The sequence below is a fragment of the Phyllostomus discolor genome, chromosome 2 (genome assembly GCF_004126475.2).
Source record: "Phyllostomus discolor isolate MPI-MPIP mPhyDis1 chromosome 2, mPhyDis1.pri.v3, whole genome shotgun sequence".
Taxonomy (NCBI): domain Eukaryota; kingdom Metazoa; phylum Chordata; class Mammalia; order Chiroptera; family Phyllostomidae; genus Phyllostomus; species Phyllostomus discolor.
The window spans coordinates 147,690,475-147,710,446 of NC_040904.2; the positions used below are offsets into that span (position 1 = coordinate 147,690,475).

The following is a 19,972-nucleotide window of genomic DNA, read 5'->3' on the forward strand; positions in this document are numbered from 1 at the left end:
ATAAGGTATACATATTAATTCAATTTTTACTGAATAATTTTAAAGGTGTACCATAGACAACATCTGCTAAACTAATACAAAGTTATGGATTTGGTAAATGCTGTAGTAACTTATATTCACTTTAAAAAGTTACCTTTTTATTTCTAAATCATAAAATATTAGAAAGGAAAAAAATACTTCCATTTGGCATATTTTAAATGTCTGTTCATTTGGGGAATGGCTACAGGAAAATAAACATTGTTGCTGAATAAATTCAAGTTCATTAGAAATAGTCCACATAATATTTTTAATAATTATATGATGAATTCAGTGTTGTCTAGAGAGCCAGTTATGAAATCTCTAAGGAAAAATTTTTCTTCTTGCTTCAAATAACTGGACAGTGCATAAGCTTTGTAGGCCTAATGTGTTTTAGATTTATAGTCCTAATTTCTTTCAGTGACTCCCAAAACATAAAGGGACTAAAAGATAGCAAAAACATAGCAAGTATATTCATATATGGCAATGTACAAGTAGCATTTTAAAATTTAATGTGAGATCACTATTATGTAATATTTTAAAAGGTAGAATAGAACATTTGAGGAGAATGTATTTCAAAAATGCTTCATACTTGGGAAATGACAGATAAGAAATCTATTTTAAATGAAACTGAATAACAGGAAGTTAATAATAAGTGTTCTAACCCAGTAGATCCTAAGTGAAGGTGGGAACACAATGATGTACAAGAGCACGTGTGATATTGTGAACTCAGCAGAGGTTAAAGGAATAGTGACTGAGTTCACTATTCTCCCAGAAAATAAATGCACTGCATGTGCAAGGCATATATTTTTAACTCCACCATAATATTTGCTATAAAACAATTCACTCTTTCATTTATGTACATGACATAATAAAAATATGTGCAATTAGAAGCAAGTTGACCTGTGCAGAGTTAGGTCAAAGCAGTTACCATAAACTGTACCCACAGCAGCCCAATGGAAATATAACTTCAGGAAAATTGAGCAGCTCAATTCATCCACAGTTTTAAGCACAAAGAGAGAAATACTTTCCTGACCTCCTCACTAAGCAAAATTCTCACTAGACTGTTAGATCCCCACATGCAGAAGAGAGGCTTAACCTTATCTTTTGGTCCACTGGTGAAGAACTTTGCAATCCAGCCTCTTTTTTTAAAAAAATTTCATGGCTTGTTGGTTGGAATATCTGTTCATTTCCTAAAATGGCTTAAAACCCACTACACACACTAATGTGAAACATCCTGGTTAAGAAGTGGCAAAGCAGAACGCATAATTAACACGTCTCTCAAATATGCCAACGACAATGAGAAAGTGAGCTAAGTGTCCCTTCAAATCTTTATAGAGACTGGTCTGTACGGATAGTCATTATGTTTCCATGCATGTTGGAGGCAGATTAATGACTAATTTGAGCCATATGAGGCTTGGGTGTGCAAGGGTTTGCATCCTAGCTAATACCTACCCCCAGTAACATAAACTGATTACAACTCTTAGCTTAGTCTCTGCAAAGGTAAAATGAAACTCATCACATTTTATTAGGTTTATTAAGTGAGATATCTATAAAGTGCCTGGCATTTAGTAGACACTCACATTTTTCTTCTTTCCTTATATCCTAACTTATTAAACATTAGTACAGCAAAAAATAATTAATTCATATCAAAATAAAGAATTGCTCATATTTTTTCTTAGTGCATTATTACATAAAATGGGAATGTCCAAAAGATAAACATCTTCAATGTGCTATCCTTAAACTACTAAATATACAAAATGCAATTTTTAAAAATGGTATGTTTTCAAAATCTAGGCAAAATTATACTGCCTACCGGTAGGGCCATTTGTGAACTACTCATTTAAAAATAAAACTCATTAATTACTCATATGTAGTATACTTAAAATTAGAAAGTATTTTTTCACCAACTTCTTATTTTTAATATTTAACACACTTTTAAAATTTCCTTTTCTAAACTTTGAGATAAAATTTGTTATAAAATGAAAAAGAAAATAAAAGCTGCTAGAATATATATTTGTTAGATTTTTCCTGAGTATAAACCACATTAAATATTTTAATAAAATCTTTCTTATAATTTAAAGCACTTAAGCTGAAGGTTATTCATATATTAAATTTGGAATTTAAAAATACTTTACAGAACAATTTTATACTCAAAATTTCACATATATCAATTTGAACACATATACTATTTCGTAAGATAAAAATTATCGAACCTGCTTTGAAATACATATAACTTAAAATTATCATATTGTGAATATACAAATAGTCTGCTAAAACCATTTTAGAAAACTTAAACTGCTTTTACAAAATAGGTTAAGTATTGCAACTCACTGATGTTAAATTGTTCAAACAGCTGTTCTTAAAGATAAATTGTGTCCCAATATGTAGCCCAATTATAAAAATTAAACTAAGTGGTATTATTATACTTTCTAAATGTTATGTAGTTTTGTGAAACACAACTCAGTGTATGAAACAAAGTAGGAATTACCATAAAAGCTTTGAGAACTCCCTGGCTGGTGTAGCTCAGTGGATTGAGCGCGGGCTGTGAACCAAAATGTCGCAGGTTTGATTCCCAGTCAGGGTACATGCCTGGGTTGCAGGCCATGACCCCCAGCAACCACACATTGATGTCTCTGTCTGTCTCTCTCTCTCTCTCTCTCTCTCTCTCCCTCTCTCGCTCTCTCTCTCTCTCCGCCCCCGCCTTTCCTCTCTAAAAATAAATAAATAAAATCTTTAAAAAAAGTTTTGAGAACTACTGTACAAAAATAATTGCATAACATTACCCATGCCTAAAAATTATTCAGTTCCTCTTCTGTAACCCGTAATTATTTTTCATGTTGCTCTCATTCTGATTGGTATATTATTTCCTTATATTTGTTTCATTCATTGTGATGCAAATTCCTTCGGCCTTATTCCTCTTTTCTTCCTTTGCCTCTCAAAGACTGCTTTGTGAAAAAGAACGTGCTCGATAAATGTCTGATTAATTAAATTGAAGTCTGTCATTACATGATGAGCAGTGTCAAATGACAATAATTCCGCTACAATCTGTGACAAAGAAACAAATACAGGTGTGGGAATCTGAAAGTCTCATTACCTGAGGTTTTACTGCATCTTTAATAGGCATATGTGGTTACCTCATGAGTGTCCTGAAAGAATATTTGGGCTGTTTTAGGTTTCCAAGTTCTTAAGAAAACATTTCTGAAGACATTAAAACATTTCTTAAACATTAAAATTTTAATAGCCAGTAGATTTTAATTAAATATTTTGTTCTAAAGTTTTTTAGAAATCTCTTTACTGTATCGAATCTGGTTCTACAGTTGCACAGTTTGTTTTTCAACAGCTTAGTCTGCCTAGATCTACAAACACTTTACTGATATTATTTTCACTAATTTATATGGACACCATTTTATCTGTGGTCTGACCATTTATTACTACAGATAGAGTTTATTAAAGAAATTTTTGTGGAAAATAAATAAAATTCTCAGTATTTGAAGGTCATTGAAACAGTATCCAACAAAAGATTAAAAAGAGGAAGCTTTGATCAATAAACTACATAGTCTGTCTCAGTATTTGGCCTCATGCTGACCAAAGTCAATGGTGATTAATATTTCATCCAGTTGTTTAACATCAAGCAAATTAGAAACATAGATATTAAAAATAACAATTATTGTAGATATATTTAATCACATATTTTGATGCTGCTTTCAGTATTTGGAAAATCTCCAACTAATGCAATAGGTAGAAGTGTTTCAAACATATCTATTTCAGTTGTAGAAAGGCTGTCTTAAAATTCTTAACTTATTTTACCTGTTTCCAAAGCAACAACAACATAATTTTAAATGGTTTATATTGCTACTCTGTGCCTCTGTTTTCTCATCAGACAACCAGAGCTAATATAATTTATTATGTTCCTGAAAACAGTCAAATCAAATGGCATGTGTAAAATTTCTTTGAAAATGAAATGCAATTTATAAATATATGGTATAATCTTAATAACCTTGTAAGATATTACAAGTATAATTTTTAAATTACGCTACAAAATCTCATTCCTATAATTATCCAAGAAATAATATGCACCCAAATGAGTTTAAGCTTCAGCTAAAATCCATGTTATTGAAACTCAAGAATAATCTTAGCATTGTAAGTAAGATATTAGCTTTAGATGCTGTGCTTATGTATCTTTAAAAAAAAACTTCAAAGATTATAAGAAACTTTTAAAGGAAAATATGTCAAAATGGGTAAAACTCTTTATTTACAAGTTATCTAGAGATATTTAATACTAAGTATAGTAAATTATTTAGTCCTTTCTAATTGAAACCAAGTTTTGCCATTGTATACATATTGGCACAGTAAAATTTTAAGCCTGGATGTTAAACACTTTCAACAATTTGTAGTTTCATGCATTTATATGAGCTGTTAAACAAAGAAGAGAAAAAAGATAAAAACTCTATGTAGAAAATAGAATTTTATAACTACATTTTACAGAATATTCCAAGAGATATCATTGGTCATTTTATTATTTTGAAAATATTACTTATTCAAACAACTAAAAAACATTAAAGCCTGATATAATCTTCAACATTTGAAAGAATAATCATTGAAAAATATGTAGAACAAAAATCCCATCTCAATGCCATTGATACCACTTATATTGTTGAACAAGTATTATATGAGGTATTGAACATTTCACATAATTATACACTTAGGATTTGACATTGTAGCTAAACCAGTTGTTCAAGGCCACTAAAATACTGAAAGAGGATTAAGATTATTAACAGTGGGGAGGAAGAAAACAACTATAAAAGCCCTTCTAACTCAAACCTGGAAATGCTGATTTCACTCAAATGAACATCTCAACTACTAAAAGTTTTCAGTAATTCACAACACAAAACAAGACATTCACCTCTATTTTTCTATCTTCTCTATTACATAAATCCAGTGGTGATATAGTACATGTTTCAGGCCTGCACAGCTGTGTGATATTTATATTTGTTATGTTTCAGAACTTACTCCTTACAGAGTTCACATCACTTCTCATAGGTGGATGGCTCTTAAATTTTATACTAAGCATTACTATGTCTTAGTAACTCCACATTGAGCATTTAAAATTCATGTGTTTTAAAAAGAAGCACTGGAATATTTAGGTGTAAATAATAGACAGTAACTGCTAAAAAGACAATACTCAATTTTAGGTGACACTCTATGGATTAGCAACTACAAACCTACAATAAGTCTATGGCTTCGCTTTCTAAAATACCTATTTTTTTTTTTGCCAGTGTTCATTATTAGAGTTAGAATATTTTCTTCCAATGATTTGCAATAAGATTTGGAGGAGATTTGGAAGAGTGAAAAACCTCAAAAAAGTAGAAAGTGGTCCACAAACATTCGGCTTATGTACGGTAGTTCTGTTGGTATTTTATAATGATAAAATATGTCAATTTGGAGCATCTAAGCAACATTTAGAGGGTTGACCTACTGAGTGAGAGTAGCATTTAGAAATGTGTTATATAACACAAAGAAAAGTGTTGTCAATGCCAAAGAAAAAGTTTTGTTCAAGAGAGTAACCTTTCAGCTTTTAATAGATGGCATGACTCATCAAAGGTCATTAAAGGCTAATAGACCCATTTGAGGTACAGTTGCTTAATGGAGGATTAGATTCATAGACACAAAACCAACACACAGAGTGAGTATTTTAACTGTCCAGATACCCAACATGAGGAGGAAAAACAAATAAGATGAAAAATAAATATTTTTGCAGCATTAATAATTATTAAGTATGCACAATTGTTTTACGCAATAGAAAGTTTGACCAAAAGGATAACAGATCTATATTTAGAATGCAAAGCTGCCACTTACTTAGGAGAATTAGAAAATTGTTTAGTTTACAAATAAATTTTGTTTGAATTCATTTTTTATGTAGTAGAGTACACCACTGTTAAGGAAGTAGATGAGAAATTCACGACAATGAGAAACTTAGGAAAATTGTCAAGAAGTATAGTGTCGACATAAATTCTTTTCAGCTTTTTCAAAGTTTGCAGAAGTTTATGAAAAGAGATAAATGTTTCTTGGTTCTTTGCAGAAGTTCAGTGTACAACACACTATATACATATGAGACTTCCCTATATACATATACATATGCATACAGTATCTATATGTCTTTTGTAACATATACACAACTTTAACTCAAGGAAAATGAGTTAACAAAACAATAGTCATGTCAAGACAATCCAAGTGCTGAAATAATTGACCTTGATCACTTAAAGGCTATTTTACCTCTTACAATGCCCAAGACTAAGAATATAATTTTCTGTTTTACTTTTTCTTTCATTGCAACACTGATTGTCACAGATAATATTTGTGCTTTTGCATAATGCCCATCCTGGATGTAACATATGTAACATACAATATTGGACATTTAAATAAGCATGCTGAAACACGGGCAGGACCATACAACCATGCACAAAATATTCTGAATATGTTTTTCCAGACTGACTGCAACATCAACATGCACCACTACCGTACTCGGTCCTGTAGAGCAAGGAATGTACAGCTGAAGCAAGCATGGCTAGTTTCACTTGCAGGGGCTTCTTTAAAGAAGAACACCCAGCAGAGAAACAAAACTGAATGAATGAAAAAAAATCCCTCAAAACCAATTTAAAAAAATTCCTCCCACACGTTAACACTGAAAATCGGGCCATTTTCTTCACTCTACGTAAAGCAGAGCTTTTCACAGAATTTCTGAGTTGAGTTGTTTTTGAGACACATATTAGTGTCTCAGAGCTTTCCCTAACCATTGGAAAAGTTCGTCTTGGTAAAGCATTTTCCAGCGCACATTGGCTTCGACAGTTTCCACAGCTCTTGAGAAAGAGGCAGCAGCTACTCCATCATAGCTCTTCATAAAGTTCTTTAGCTGAAAACGAAAAGTTTTAAATGGTAAATATGTATGTCTTATGAGCTCATGTCCAACATATATAAATGAGAATCCATTTGAAACAATGTTCCGCAGTCACTATAGAAGGTATACTTAGTGTGTGGGGTGAGCTTAGTATTGACATGCAATATGACTGTGTCCATTAGGTGTGATTTATTTGGGAACTGAAAGGAAAAAACAGAGTGGACATTCCAGCTAAAAAGCCATAAAATCAGCTCTTACTTAACACAAGTGTACTTGAACAACAATAAAAAAAGAAAAAAGGAAATATTAAAACAGACATATTTAATTTATTTTTCATAATAGGCTCAGTTCTAATTACACAGCATATCCAATGGATGAATTTCATAATAGACAAGTTCTAATTACAAAGTATATCCAATGGACAAAATAGCCTTGAAACTGAATACAAGGATTAAAGTTCACTTTTTGTTTGTAGAGAGAAAATTATTCTTCATCTTCTCCAAATAAGCGGTCTGAGGGTTTGACACTATCTTTGATGGCAAGGGAATTACTGAGGTTATTGGGTAGTGGGGGTAAAAAAACTGATGACCTAAAATGGGATGACTAAATAGCATTGCCCTCACCTGCGTAACAATATTTAGAAAGAATGGAAGAGGAACGTGGTCTCACTAAACCAGAGAATTTGAACACCAAATTAAAATGTTGTAATTTTTATTTTTTATTTTAATTGTTCAAGTATAGTTTTCTGCCTTTTACTCCCATCCCAGCCCATTTTTAAATATTTTGTCATAATTTTTATGGACATGGGATTTTTTTCTAAAGAGTTTACATATTCTGGGAATGCTCAAGGATTTGATATCAAGAGTCAATGCTAGCAGCATTTCCTTCTGTTTGGGATGTCTTAAGAAACTGGCAACCAACCAGCAATTGCGATGCTAATAGACAAATGTGAAAAATCAACTTGCAACACAGAAACATTATGTGGTGTAATTAGTGTGGGGTGTGATTCATCACACGGTGGGTACTACATGGAGAATATGCCAGGAGGGAAATGCAGTGCATCAGGACTGGCCCAAGGACAGGGAGAAATGGGGGGAAGGGCATTTAAAATTGAGTAAATTATACCTTTCAAATTAATCTAAAAGTCAGTTTATGGGTAGCGTAGTTTGTTTATGACTATTATTTTAATTACGTGATACCAGTTGGTTTTTCAAAGTTTGTCCTCTACTTCCCTACAAACTGCCATGCCCTACCACATTAGCAATGGATAATCATATCTCAGAACTATATCTGTTACAAGAATTCAAAATCACTATGCTATTTTATAACAAACATGTGGTATTCAACATATAAGTAAGATTTATCAGCACTATCCTTAAAACTGATTTGACATTTGACCAAATAGACACATACTAAAGAAAGGAGAAGAAAAGAAAAGACTGGGAATTATTGAATAGCTCCCTTATCTCAGGCACTACGCCACACACATAGACCTATAACATGTACACATATGTAAAAAGTAAGTCTAATGGAAGCACCTGAATGACATTTTCAAACTTTAGCTAATTAATTACATAATTCATTTGCATTTATATAGTTATGTTCAAACCAATTCAGTCTCTATCTTACAGCAACAAATAACATGTGGATCTATGTTTTGAATATAGTGTTTTCATTTATTATAAAAACATATATATTATATTGTACATTTGTACATTATTTATATAACATATGAATCAGGAAAAATTACATCTACTACTCATAAAATGTGTTCTGCTTTATTATATATTTTCCTAGGCAGTCCCTGAACATTCCAAATAGTACTAATGACCCTTTGGCGACTTTGACTCTGTGGAGAATGTTGTGGGTTTCTTGATGAGACAAGCACGCCAGCCTGAACACATGAAATAAATCTCTAAGTCCTCCTTAAAGGCAAACAATAGGTTTGAATACGAATGTGCTATCGACAGGATAGCAGGTCAGATTATCCTGCAAGGGAGCACTCATTAGAAAATGTAACCGGTAGGTCTCTTAAATCACTTTTTAAGCACACTAAATACTGCCCTTGTGAGCTCAGAGAGCCTGAGGTGACTCATATGAATCTTAGGAGTATCTTATTCATCAGAAGACATCTGGCTCACTTTCCGTAGTTGGCATAAATGGACTGTATGCCCCTTATTTCTCCTCAGCTCTGCTAGCAAACAGGTGGTCAGAGCGGCCCTCTCACTGGTCCTAGGGAGTGATCACCATGCCTTCCAGACTCCTGCCTCACTTTAGAGACCGTGGGGATAGATGGGGGACATTTGGCATTTTAGTTTGCTTATTTCTGCGGCTCCTTGGCAAGATTTCTGCTGCTATTAGTTTTTACTATTTTGTTTCCTAAATATCTATGCTATCTTAGGCTTTTATATTATAAAAACATTGCAAGTTTAGGCATTTTAATAAAGTAACATTCAGTAAGATGTCAGAGTTTTTCCCCCTGTTCTTCACAGAATAAAACTTCTAGACAGGCTTGTCAATTTCCCTATTAAAAACATTTTAGCATTCTATGAAACTCTTGTGTTAGGGTACCTTAGACGCTAAACATCACAAAATAGACAATTATCTATAAATGGGGTGTCTGCGATGCATGGGCTCTATATTCCCCTACAACAGTGTTCTACATTAAGTTCAAGATGTAGGAAAATGAGTGCTGGAGAGTACTGCTTCAAGGGTATTGGTATGGAAAAATGGCAAGAGCCTCTGATGCTCCATGTGGTTGTACTTCCATTAGTTTAAAACTAAGGAAATAAAGTATTGCTTCATGGAGAAATATCATTCAAATGTCTGGAGCCATGTTATTGCCAGTTTCAGGGTCTAGAATGCAATTTTGGGGATGAGACCATGTAACAATGTCAGTATCTCTACTTAGTGCCCCTAAAGTGATGGGGATCATTCAAACCTTAAATGAGTTTTCAGAATTCATAAAGATGCTGGTTCCTTTCTGATCTATAAATGGCTGAAATAAGAATGTGCCATATCCAAAGGGAGCACATTGGGTTTTCTGTTTATGAGGCTCATTGGTCATGGAAGAATGAGGTTCAGCTTCTCTATATTTTTGGAAAGGAGTTACCCACAATACAAATTAAACCCCCATCCCACCCAGCAATAGTGGTCCCTAATCAGACCAATGATTAAATGGTGAAAGTATGGAGACACCTCAGGCCACAGTTGAGAAGCTAGAAAGTGAAGCACGCAGCTGTGATGTGAAAGGAGTCACAGCCCACGCGACAGAGAGCTCCAGTTGTAAAGTCAGCTGCTTTGCAGGTAATGGACAAACAGTCACAATTTAGCTTCAGTTTTGAAATTGCATCTTTCATTATAAAGGTCTTGGAACATTTCAAATACAATTAAATTAAGTGTAAAAAGTTAATATGTAAGTGAAATACACAAAAATCATAAAATGCATAAAAACCAGTTAAATGTCCATTTAAAAGATGTGTTTTTTTTCCCTGTGGCCTGATATTACCAAAGCAAAGAAAAAACATGAAAGACATGTGGAGTTAGAGGACAGAAGAAGAGGGAGAGGGGCCATGGGAGAGGCAGGGAGGCGAGAAGCCGACAGAATAGGAAGGCAGCAATAAGGAGGAGGGAGGAGAGGGAAAGGAAGAGGAGGGGAAAGACTGTTCACTTCTGCATTCACTCAGTGGCTGTACAGGTTGTGACTAAATGAGTCTTTTACTCCCAGGTTATTGAATATAAAATCATGGATTTAAAAGTACTTCATTTGAATACAGACAAAATTGGAAGCAGTCATTAATTTAATTGCTTCTTCTCTCTGCTTCATATGGATATGAAGAAAGACCTTCCATTTATCTTCCTTTATTAAAAATATAGTGAAATATTCTGGGGCTTTCAAAATCAAAATCCTTCAGGACTGGGAACACAGGTAGCAGGGATAAAAACTGGATTTCAAATCATTATCATTAGAGACTTAGCATAGTTCATGGTATGAAAGAACCCAAATCAGTGTGTGGGAGATCATCATACAAAACTGGGCGATATCAGGAGATATTAAGGGTGGTGCCAGGGTTGATGCTTGTGAGGGCTGCTCAATGTGATTGGCTCTGGGTCAAAGTATCAGGCATTCCATCAATGAAAACTGAGGAAACCATGATTCTCAGCGACAAATCTCAGCTATGTAATTATAGTGCAGGAGAATAGCAAGCAAAAAAAGAAATAGATGTGGGAAGTACCACTCATTTTAATCAATTAAAAGTACCTATATTTTACTCTTTCCTCCTACCTACTTACCCCTTCCTATTTTGTGCTCCTCTCTGTTAGAGATGTAACTTATCAAAACAATAGTTGGTTTCAAGAGAAATAAACCATAGAGAAAAGGAACTGGTAGATACTCCACAAACTGGACACTGGTCCTTAAAAAAGTAAGTATATTCTCATGAATGAAATTTTTTTTGTGATTGTGCCAAGCATAATTTTAAACAAACTATTAATCTCAGTACATATCGCCAGATATACTCCCTTTCAATATATGAATTAATTCCATTTAACAGACTGAATAGAATGAAGCATTATCATCAGATCCAGTTATCCATTCTCTGTAGACACCTGAGCAGAAAGCAACGAGACTCAAGTTCCGTATCTCACCTTCAGCCTTGATCTTCCGTATCCAAATACTGAGTCATTGCAGCAGGATAGTTTTGTTATTTTGAGGATCCTAAAATGGATTCACAGCATCAGCTGACAAGCAGCTGATTCCATTCAAGATGTCAGGAGTGGATTGGAATACCCTGTTCAAACACTTCTAGAAGGCATTTAATGTCTAACATGTTAAAAATGTCTTTGTAAAACATGAATTGAGTAAAGTCTTTAGTATGGGTGAGTATGTTTGTGTGTGTGTGTGTGTGTGTGTGAGATAAAGTAATGAATATGATTCTGTTGGAAGAAAATGGTTAAACTTTCATATGTTTATAAAATAAAAGCATTATAAATCTTAAAATATTTACCTCTTTGAGTTCGCCTTCAGTATTAAGAAATTCTGTAACTCCACTGATAAGTTTGGAATTCATAAATAATGCTTCCCCATACCTCAAAAGACAAAAATAAGTGTTAATGTTAATACAGGCAATAATTTAAAAATACTACTATTTCTTGGTCTTTGAAAACCTATTTGAAAAGATAATGATGCAAAACTTCCCTAACCTGGTGAAGGAAATAGACATACAAGTCCAAGAAGCACAGGGAGTCCTAGACAAAATAAGCCCCCAAAAGCCTACACCAAAAACATCATAATTAAAATGCAAAAATGTTGCATTCAATGAGACTCTTCAAAGCAGCAAGAAAAAAGCAGTGTGTTACCTATAAGGGAGCTCCAATAAGACTATCAGCAGATTTTTCAATAGAAACTTTGCAGGCCAGAAGGGATTGACAAGAAATATTCAAAGTGATGAAAAGCAAGCACCTACAACCAAGATTACTTTACCCGACAGAGCTATCACTTAGAAACAAAGAACATATGAAGAGTTTCCCAGACAAGAAAAAGCCAAAAGAGTTCATCACCACCAAATCAGTATTACAAAAAACATGTTAAAGGGTCTCCTTTAAGATGAAGAAAAAAGATCAAAATATGAATAATAAATGGCAATAAATGCAAATCTATCAACAATTGAACAAAAACAAAAATAAATAAATAAACAAAGCAGAGCAGAAACACTCATAGATACAGAGAAGATTTTGATGGTTGCCAGATGGGAAGGGGACTGGGAGGATGAATGAAAGGTGAAGGGGCTAAGAAGTAACAAAACAGTCACAGAACAGTTACAGTGGCAGTCACAGAACAGTCATAGGGATGTAAAGTACAGCATAGGGAATCTAGTCACTAATACTCTAACAACTATGCATGGTGTTAGATGGGTACGAAATTTATTGAAATGATCACATAGTATGTTATTTAATATCTAATCATTGGGATATATATATGAAATTAATATAATATTGTATGTCAACTGTAATTGAAAATTAAAAATAGGAATATTACTATAAAGATTTTTTACAATCCTTCTCAAGGGTTCTATTTGACAAGTGGTGTCTTGATGCCATGAAGATCTCTGAGCATTCAGGGTCATTTCCCCAAGGAGTCAGGGAGATGCAAAGAGCTGTGGTTATGAGATATAAGCAGATGACACCTGATTTGGCTCACAGTTTTTAAGAGAAATATGAGCAGTAGCAAATTTTTGTAAAAAGGAGCCCTGTAAAATTAGATACCAGAATCATTATTATATTTCGAATCTGAGTCTGGAGGAAGAACTGTTTTAAAACTGTCAACTTTAACCTAGCTGACCAGGAAAAAGAGGGCTGCGAGGCAGACCGGAGCACTGTCAGTGCGTCACACAGATCCTTCGGTCTGCCCCGTTGACACTGACACTGGCGTTCTCGCTTTCCACACTTAGAAACTGAGTCAAATTCCTCAAAAATGCTTCTAAAAAGACTACCATTTTTTCATGTCCATATTAAAATAAAATAATCAAGTTGTTCATTTGAATTGCATAATTCTTCTAACACAAAATAATTACTTGACACATGGCCCAAGGCAAGAGTTTTCACTTTATTGATTTGTCTATTTTATGCTAAGTATACCTAATATGGGCTATCATACTCAGAACTAAGAAAAGTGCACCAAAAATAAGTTTTTCGATGCAAAGATCCGGACACAGCCACAAGACATTTTCTAATGCTGCTCTTACTTGTAGAACTTGACATAATTTAGCTTTTGAAGCCTCAGTTTTTTCACCTGTGAAATGAGAGGACTGAACTGGATGACTGCCACAATTTGTTGTACTACCAACATTGACTTTTCCATGAGAAAAAGTTAGCTAAATAAAATAAATAGGCATTCAATAATAATGTAAGTGATATTCATTATCGCTATGTGGTTAAAGAAATGGCTTACTGTACAGGAATAAAAATAATTCTTTTTCCAAGATCATTTTGCTTATACTTTGCTTATAGGCATGTAAAGATGAATCAGGCACAATCCCATTATTGCAGGTATTATACTATATTGTATTGTAAGCAGATAATTCCCATTTATTGTGGTGATTACAAAATTATACACCTTGGTTAGAGGAGGTCTCTTTTGCTCCTTGAGAAAGGACTCGAGGACATGCTAGCATTTAGATTGAGTAGTAGTTCTGAATATCAAGGAGGAAAGTAATTTTAGGCAGAGGACCAACAAACAAATTCAAGAAGGTGTGAAACAACATGGTGTTTGCAGACAACTACAAGCATTTGGTATTGAGTGTATAAATTGTAAGGCTGGGGATAGCAGAACAAGAGGCCGAAGGGGTTAGTCAGAGGTCGTGGTAGGAAGCTTAAATTTTTGGTGCAACATGAAACCATTGAAGATTTTACATCTGGGAAATGTCACACTTGTTTCTCAGAGTGATTCTTGGAACAAATGAAAAGGGCTAGTGTATATAGTGTGTGTGTGTGTGTGTGTGTGTGTGTGTGCAGTGTGGATGTAACTGGAGAGGCAGAGAGATGAAAAACTATTGTTAACAGTAGTGGTAAGAGATCAGAATCTGCACTAAGGCTGTGGTAGTAGAGAAGAGAGGACTGATTCAAGAAACATTTAGGAATTGTTAAATTGACAAGACCTCAACACATTGATACATACAGCAAGGGAAAGGGGGAATCATGTAGATTTCTAGGTATCTGGGCTGAGCAACTGGTGGGTAGTCATACTGTTTGCTGAGAAAAAGGAAGAGATAAATGATGGATTTAGCTTTGCAAGCACCCACTTAGGTGTAATGACTGAGTTGGAGACAAAGATTTGAGAGTGACTGAAAACATGAGAATAGATAGCAACTAAAACCAGGGAGAATCTCTGCAAGGCAGGGAGTAAGAGGAACTTGGGACAGCACCCCCATGAACTCAAATATTCAAATATTGACAGAGGAGTAGAAGCAGATGAAGACAATCCTATTTGTTAGATAAACACCGCCATAACTGTAGATATGCTAAAATGTTCTTTAATCTTTCTACCTTTTGATTAGAGATCATGAATTCTCTGAGAAAATAGGCATATCAGGAACCAAACACTTTTTGGTAGGGACTAACTTATATATGCATTATAATGAACTCTGATCTACAAAAGCACTCTCTAAAGAGACTTTGTGGGCTGGTAGATATTTAATATTCTTTATAATAAAATGCTTGCATATATTAATTTCATCTTGTACTAAGCTATTCACTGTGCTATGTGCATGACAGCAAAGCAAGTTCTAATCTTCCAGTCATTTCAATTTCTGAGCTGAAAATACAACATAAATGGGCTTTCTGGAAATATCACTGCTTTCTGACAACAAAATATCTGTTAATAGAAACATGTTTTAATATGATAAATTCATTCAGATTATATTTTTTATACCAGGATGACTAATAAAGGTGCATTTTTAAAAGTAAAGTTTATACACCAGTTATTAAGGAACAGAACAGTAAGGTCTGTACCCTGTCTGGGGACGTTCAAGTTTGAGAACATGTAGCATTTACATGCTTTATAATAAATTTAATTTTAAAGTACCATGGAGATTATCAGAGTAATAAATTAACATTTATTACAATATATTTAAATATGTAAGAAAATATTTTCTAAAATTGAGGCTGAAAAATTCTTACTATGAAACCAGATAGCTTGGGAATGAATTATATTGAAACTGGAATTAGACAATAATTCAAATGATCCTTCTTTATATCATGGTTTTATTTCAGGTGTTTTGTGGTATTTATATTTGAAGGGAACCTAAAACAACTCTACAGAAGTAAAGTTTTCTTGTTATAATATAATTATATCTGACTGATACATCATGTTTTGTAACACATTCAGGATATAAAGGTTTTATGATAACAATTTCTTCAACTTTGGACAGTTTGATAGATTGACAAGGAAAATTACACTGCTAAAACTATTTACTCTCCACATTTCCATGTTACTACAGTTATCAATCTTTAATAAATTAATAATGTTATAGAATTGTTAAAATAATTCTGAGTTTAATAGGCATGGCAAGATCCATCTTGGCTGACTTTTTAAAAATCTAACTCTATTATCTGGACCTTGGTTCTAACACAGAAAGTTGGGCTTTTATCTCCCATATGTCACCTTTAATTTACCAACTCAAGCATGAATGATTGAACTTTTATATCTACCTGGTATTTAATATCTTCCACTTATCTCTGAAAAATTTCCAGGCAAGGTCCCGGCCATGTGGATTTCGAGCCACATGGATTATCACATCAATTGCATCCTGATCCAGCACCACCTCTGAGTTCAGTGACAGATTCAGAAGCCTTTAAAGACAGAATTGTGGGGAAAGTTTTAGTCCAATAACAAATATTTTTATAAAATTACAAAAATTACATGATATAATTTCTCATATTCTTCAAGAGAACAGTCCAGGGTGAACTTGACTAATACAAATTAATCAACAGAATAACTTTCTGGTTATAACAAAGGAGGAAGATTAAGCTCATAGTATGTTCATTAATACATTAATTAAATCCTGAAAAAAATCTTGTGAGTAAAGAAGTCACAATTCTGGCTTGATGATGCAAACTTACTTTTAAAATCCTTTTAGTAAACACCTTTTTATATGTTGAAACATTTTCTTACATATATAAGTAAAAAAATATATTTAAAAATTAGTTAGAAACAAAGTACATCTTCCAAGTCAACTAGCTTTAGATATGTTACCACATCAGCTTTCCTTAGTTCTAGGAATATAGATTTTATAGTAACTAGCAATATATTCAAGGAAATAGAGACAATTTCAAAGCAGTTTCATTAACAGATAATATCTTCTTTTCATTTTTATTAATAGACTTTAGAGAGAAGGAGAGAGAAAGAGAGAGAGAAAGAAAGAAAGAGAAACATCAATTTGTTGTTCCACTTATTTATGCATTCTTTGGTTGATTCTTGTACAGGTCCTAACCACAGACTGAATCCACAATCTTGGCATATCCAGATGACACTGTAACCAACAGAGCTGCCCAGCCAGGGCAAGAATACTTTCACTACACAAGTAAATTTGGAACATTAATAGACCCACCTATTTAATAAATTCCTGTCATCACTGCAAGTTAAGGCTTCCAATAATATTTTTTTCTCAGAAACTGCAGTGGTGGAGTGGAATTTCATCCATATGAATTCCCAGACATCCTCATCTAGCAGTGAAACTCCGGTGCAGTACACGATGTCTCTAACATTCAGTGGTATTCTAAAGAAGCAACACATGGCGGTTTTGTGTTCATTAAAAGGCTCATAGTATTGAAAATAAAGACAGATGCTGCTTTGTGGCAGTCAGTTTTTTAAAAGATGACTTTGTTAATTAGAGTTTATCTGAACAAGAATAATACTATATAATAACAATATTCAAAAATATTGGCAACTAAATAAATAAAATAATTAATGTGTTTTATTTAAAGGTAGTTTTGAATGAATTTTTTCTACTCTTGAAAGTACATTTAAACAATAATTGGAACACAAAAGTTTAAGAAACCAATAAAAACAAGGTGTTTTATATTTTCACCAACATAAATAGACTCGTCAACCACAGATTTTGCCCATAATTGGTAGACCCAAGAATGACAACAAAGCACTGATTAAAGAGAATAACTGACTAATTTGGATTAAACAGAAACACTTTTCTCCTAAATTCTTAGATAACTTTTTAAAATTATTTTTCTCAAATAACTCTCCAAATTTTGGAACCTGAAATATTAATTGGATAATAAACAAATAAAACAAATAAAACAAATAATATGGATACTAAACAAATAAAATATAAATTTTAAATTTTGATAAAGAAGTTCTTTTCTTCTATGTTTAAAATGATTAAAAAATACACTAAATTTTGACTCCAAAATACAGTGGGAAACTGGTAGTGTAGTTAGTCAATCTTGGTCATTTATAAGTTATAAATTCTCCTGTGTACTTTGCCATAGCAATATTTTACTAAATATTCTTCTTTCAAAATTAAATATACAAGGTCTGTCCAGGAAATGTCCAGCCATTGTTAATATAACAAGAATGGTTTGCACAACATCAGTGTAACCTGGCAGCCAAGGAGAGTGGACTGGAATGCACATGCGTGAACAATGACAACTTCACTGTACTAGTCAGTGGGGGCAGTAGATGCCATTGAGTGAGCTTGTGTACTGTGTGGCCATAGCATTCAAAATGACTGAGCAAGTAGAGCAATGAATCTGCATCAGATTTTGCTTTAAACTTGAACATTCCTCTATGGAAACTATTTGGATGATTCAGAAGGCCACAGCTATGGGCAACTGGTGATTGGCAGCTTCATCATGACAGCACCCCTGCTCATGTATCATGTCTCATGCAGAGATTATTGATGAAACATCAAATCACCCAGGTGACTCAGCACCCCCCCATAGCCCAGATTTGGCACCCTGCAACTGCTGGATTTTCGCAAAACTAAAATCAAATTTGAAAGGGGAGAAATTTTAGACCATCAATGAGATTCAGGAAAATACAACAGGCAGCTGACGGTGTTTGGGAGAACTGTGTGAGGTCAAAGGGTGCCTTGTTTGAAAGGGATTAAGGTGTCATTGTCCTATATACATTGTTTCTTGTATCTTCTTCAATAAATGTCTCATTTTTCATAGTACATGGCTGGATACCTTCTGGACAAACCTTGTATACATCACATTTTAAAAATACAGTTCTCTGAAAGAATGCTCCAATACTTTAAAAAAGTTAAAATGCATATCTGTTTATGTATTCAGTAATCTATTATTAAAAATTCTCATTTATCATTTGAATGTGACTAATAATAATAAGTACTTTCTCTGAAAAACAAGATGAAACAATCCCTTCTAAAAATTTAGGACTTGGTTATAACACTGCTGTGGTGAAAGAAGTACTTGGTGAAAAGAGAAAGTGTCTGTGTGACTATCAGTAGAACGATCTTCGTCCTCTGCTCAGCAGCTGAGTAGGGCTACATTCAGATTACTGTGGCATGTATATCAAGATACCAGATCAGCAGAGTTTTTAGAAGTATCATACAAAATTCATGGCTCCCAGAAATGGGTAAAACAGTATTTATTCTGTCTCTTCCTGCAAGTAATAAAAGCATTTGGAGAAAAGTTACTTAAACTTTGCTGAGTGAGCCCCCTTTTTTGGTTTGTTTATTTGGTTGATTAATTTTTTTCTAAACAAAAGGAATAGAGATATAAGAAGAAACCAGCAAAGAACTTCACATTTTTCCTTCTTTTCCCTATTAGTTCTGCACCCCCTTAAAGAAAGTAGCAACAATTGTCTTCCCAATGGTTGGTGAAACCTTTTTCTTCCTGCTCTGCCTACCACTTGTTTGCTGGACAGCGGTCCTGAAAGTGCTTAGGATAAAAACACTGCCACCACATTTTGAAGACTTTGTCAGTCCTGGTAATACAACATAAAATCACAAAAAAGGCCTCCGTGTTTACTAAGTGCAATCAGAAAGCTAAAACATCTAGTCTTTCTCTAAATCAATAGCTAGAAAAGAGGCTGAGTCTTTTCCTCCAAAAATTACAGACTACAGAGCATTACACTGTATTATTGTCATGACTTTGGCCAAGAGATCAGTATAAATATTTGCAAAAAATAATACTAAAAGTTATACTGTAATCATCACTTACTAACCATTTTTCTTAATATTTTTCTGCATATTTTCTTAATATTAGACCTAATAGTAACAGTTTACTTTCTAGTAGAAATTCATTAAGCTAGTAATATATCAGAGAGAGCCAGAGAGAATACAGGAACAAAACCTATTGAATAAGGTTGATTACTGCCTATGAAACCAGTCTCAAGCAGAAATGGTTTCAAGTAGAAAAGGCATACAGAAATATAAAAAGGCAAAAAGAAAAAGTGAATATTAAACTATGTTCCTTAGCACTAACTTGAATGCCATATACTATAGTTACTACCAACAATCCATATGTTTGTTACTCAGTTGCTATTGGCTGCTGCTGAAACGTACAAGATGCATATGCAAATGA

At 33.6% G+C, this 19,972-nt stretch overlaps 1 protein-coding gene across 1 annotated transcript in view; it reads right to left on the reverse strand.

Moving 5' to 3' along the window:
• Nucleotides 1-4,247: 4,247 nt before the first annotated feature.
• TRHDE (thyrotropin releasing hormone degrading enzyme) overlaps nt 4,248-19,972 on the reverse strand; it is a 368,798-nt gene continuing 353,073 nt past the window's right edge. The window contains exons 16-19 of the mRNA XM_028532432.2: nt 17,020-17,187; nt 16,121-16,261; nt 11,920-12,001; nt 4,248-6,928 (exon numbers count right to left, since the gene is read on the reverse strand). Of these exons, the coding sequence (XP_028388233.2) occupies nt 6,785-6,928; nt 11,920-12,001; nt 16,121-16,261; nt 17,020-17,187 (535 nt within the window). The 3' untranslated portion in view covers nt 4,248-6,784. The remainder of the gene's footprint in view (nt 6,929-11,919; nt 12,002-16,120; nt 16,262-17,019; nt 17,188-19,972) is intronic.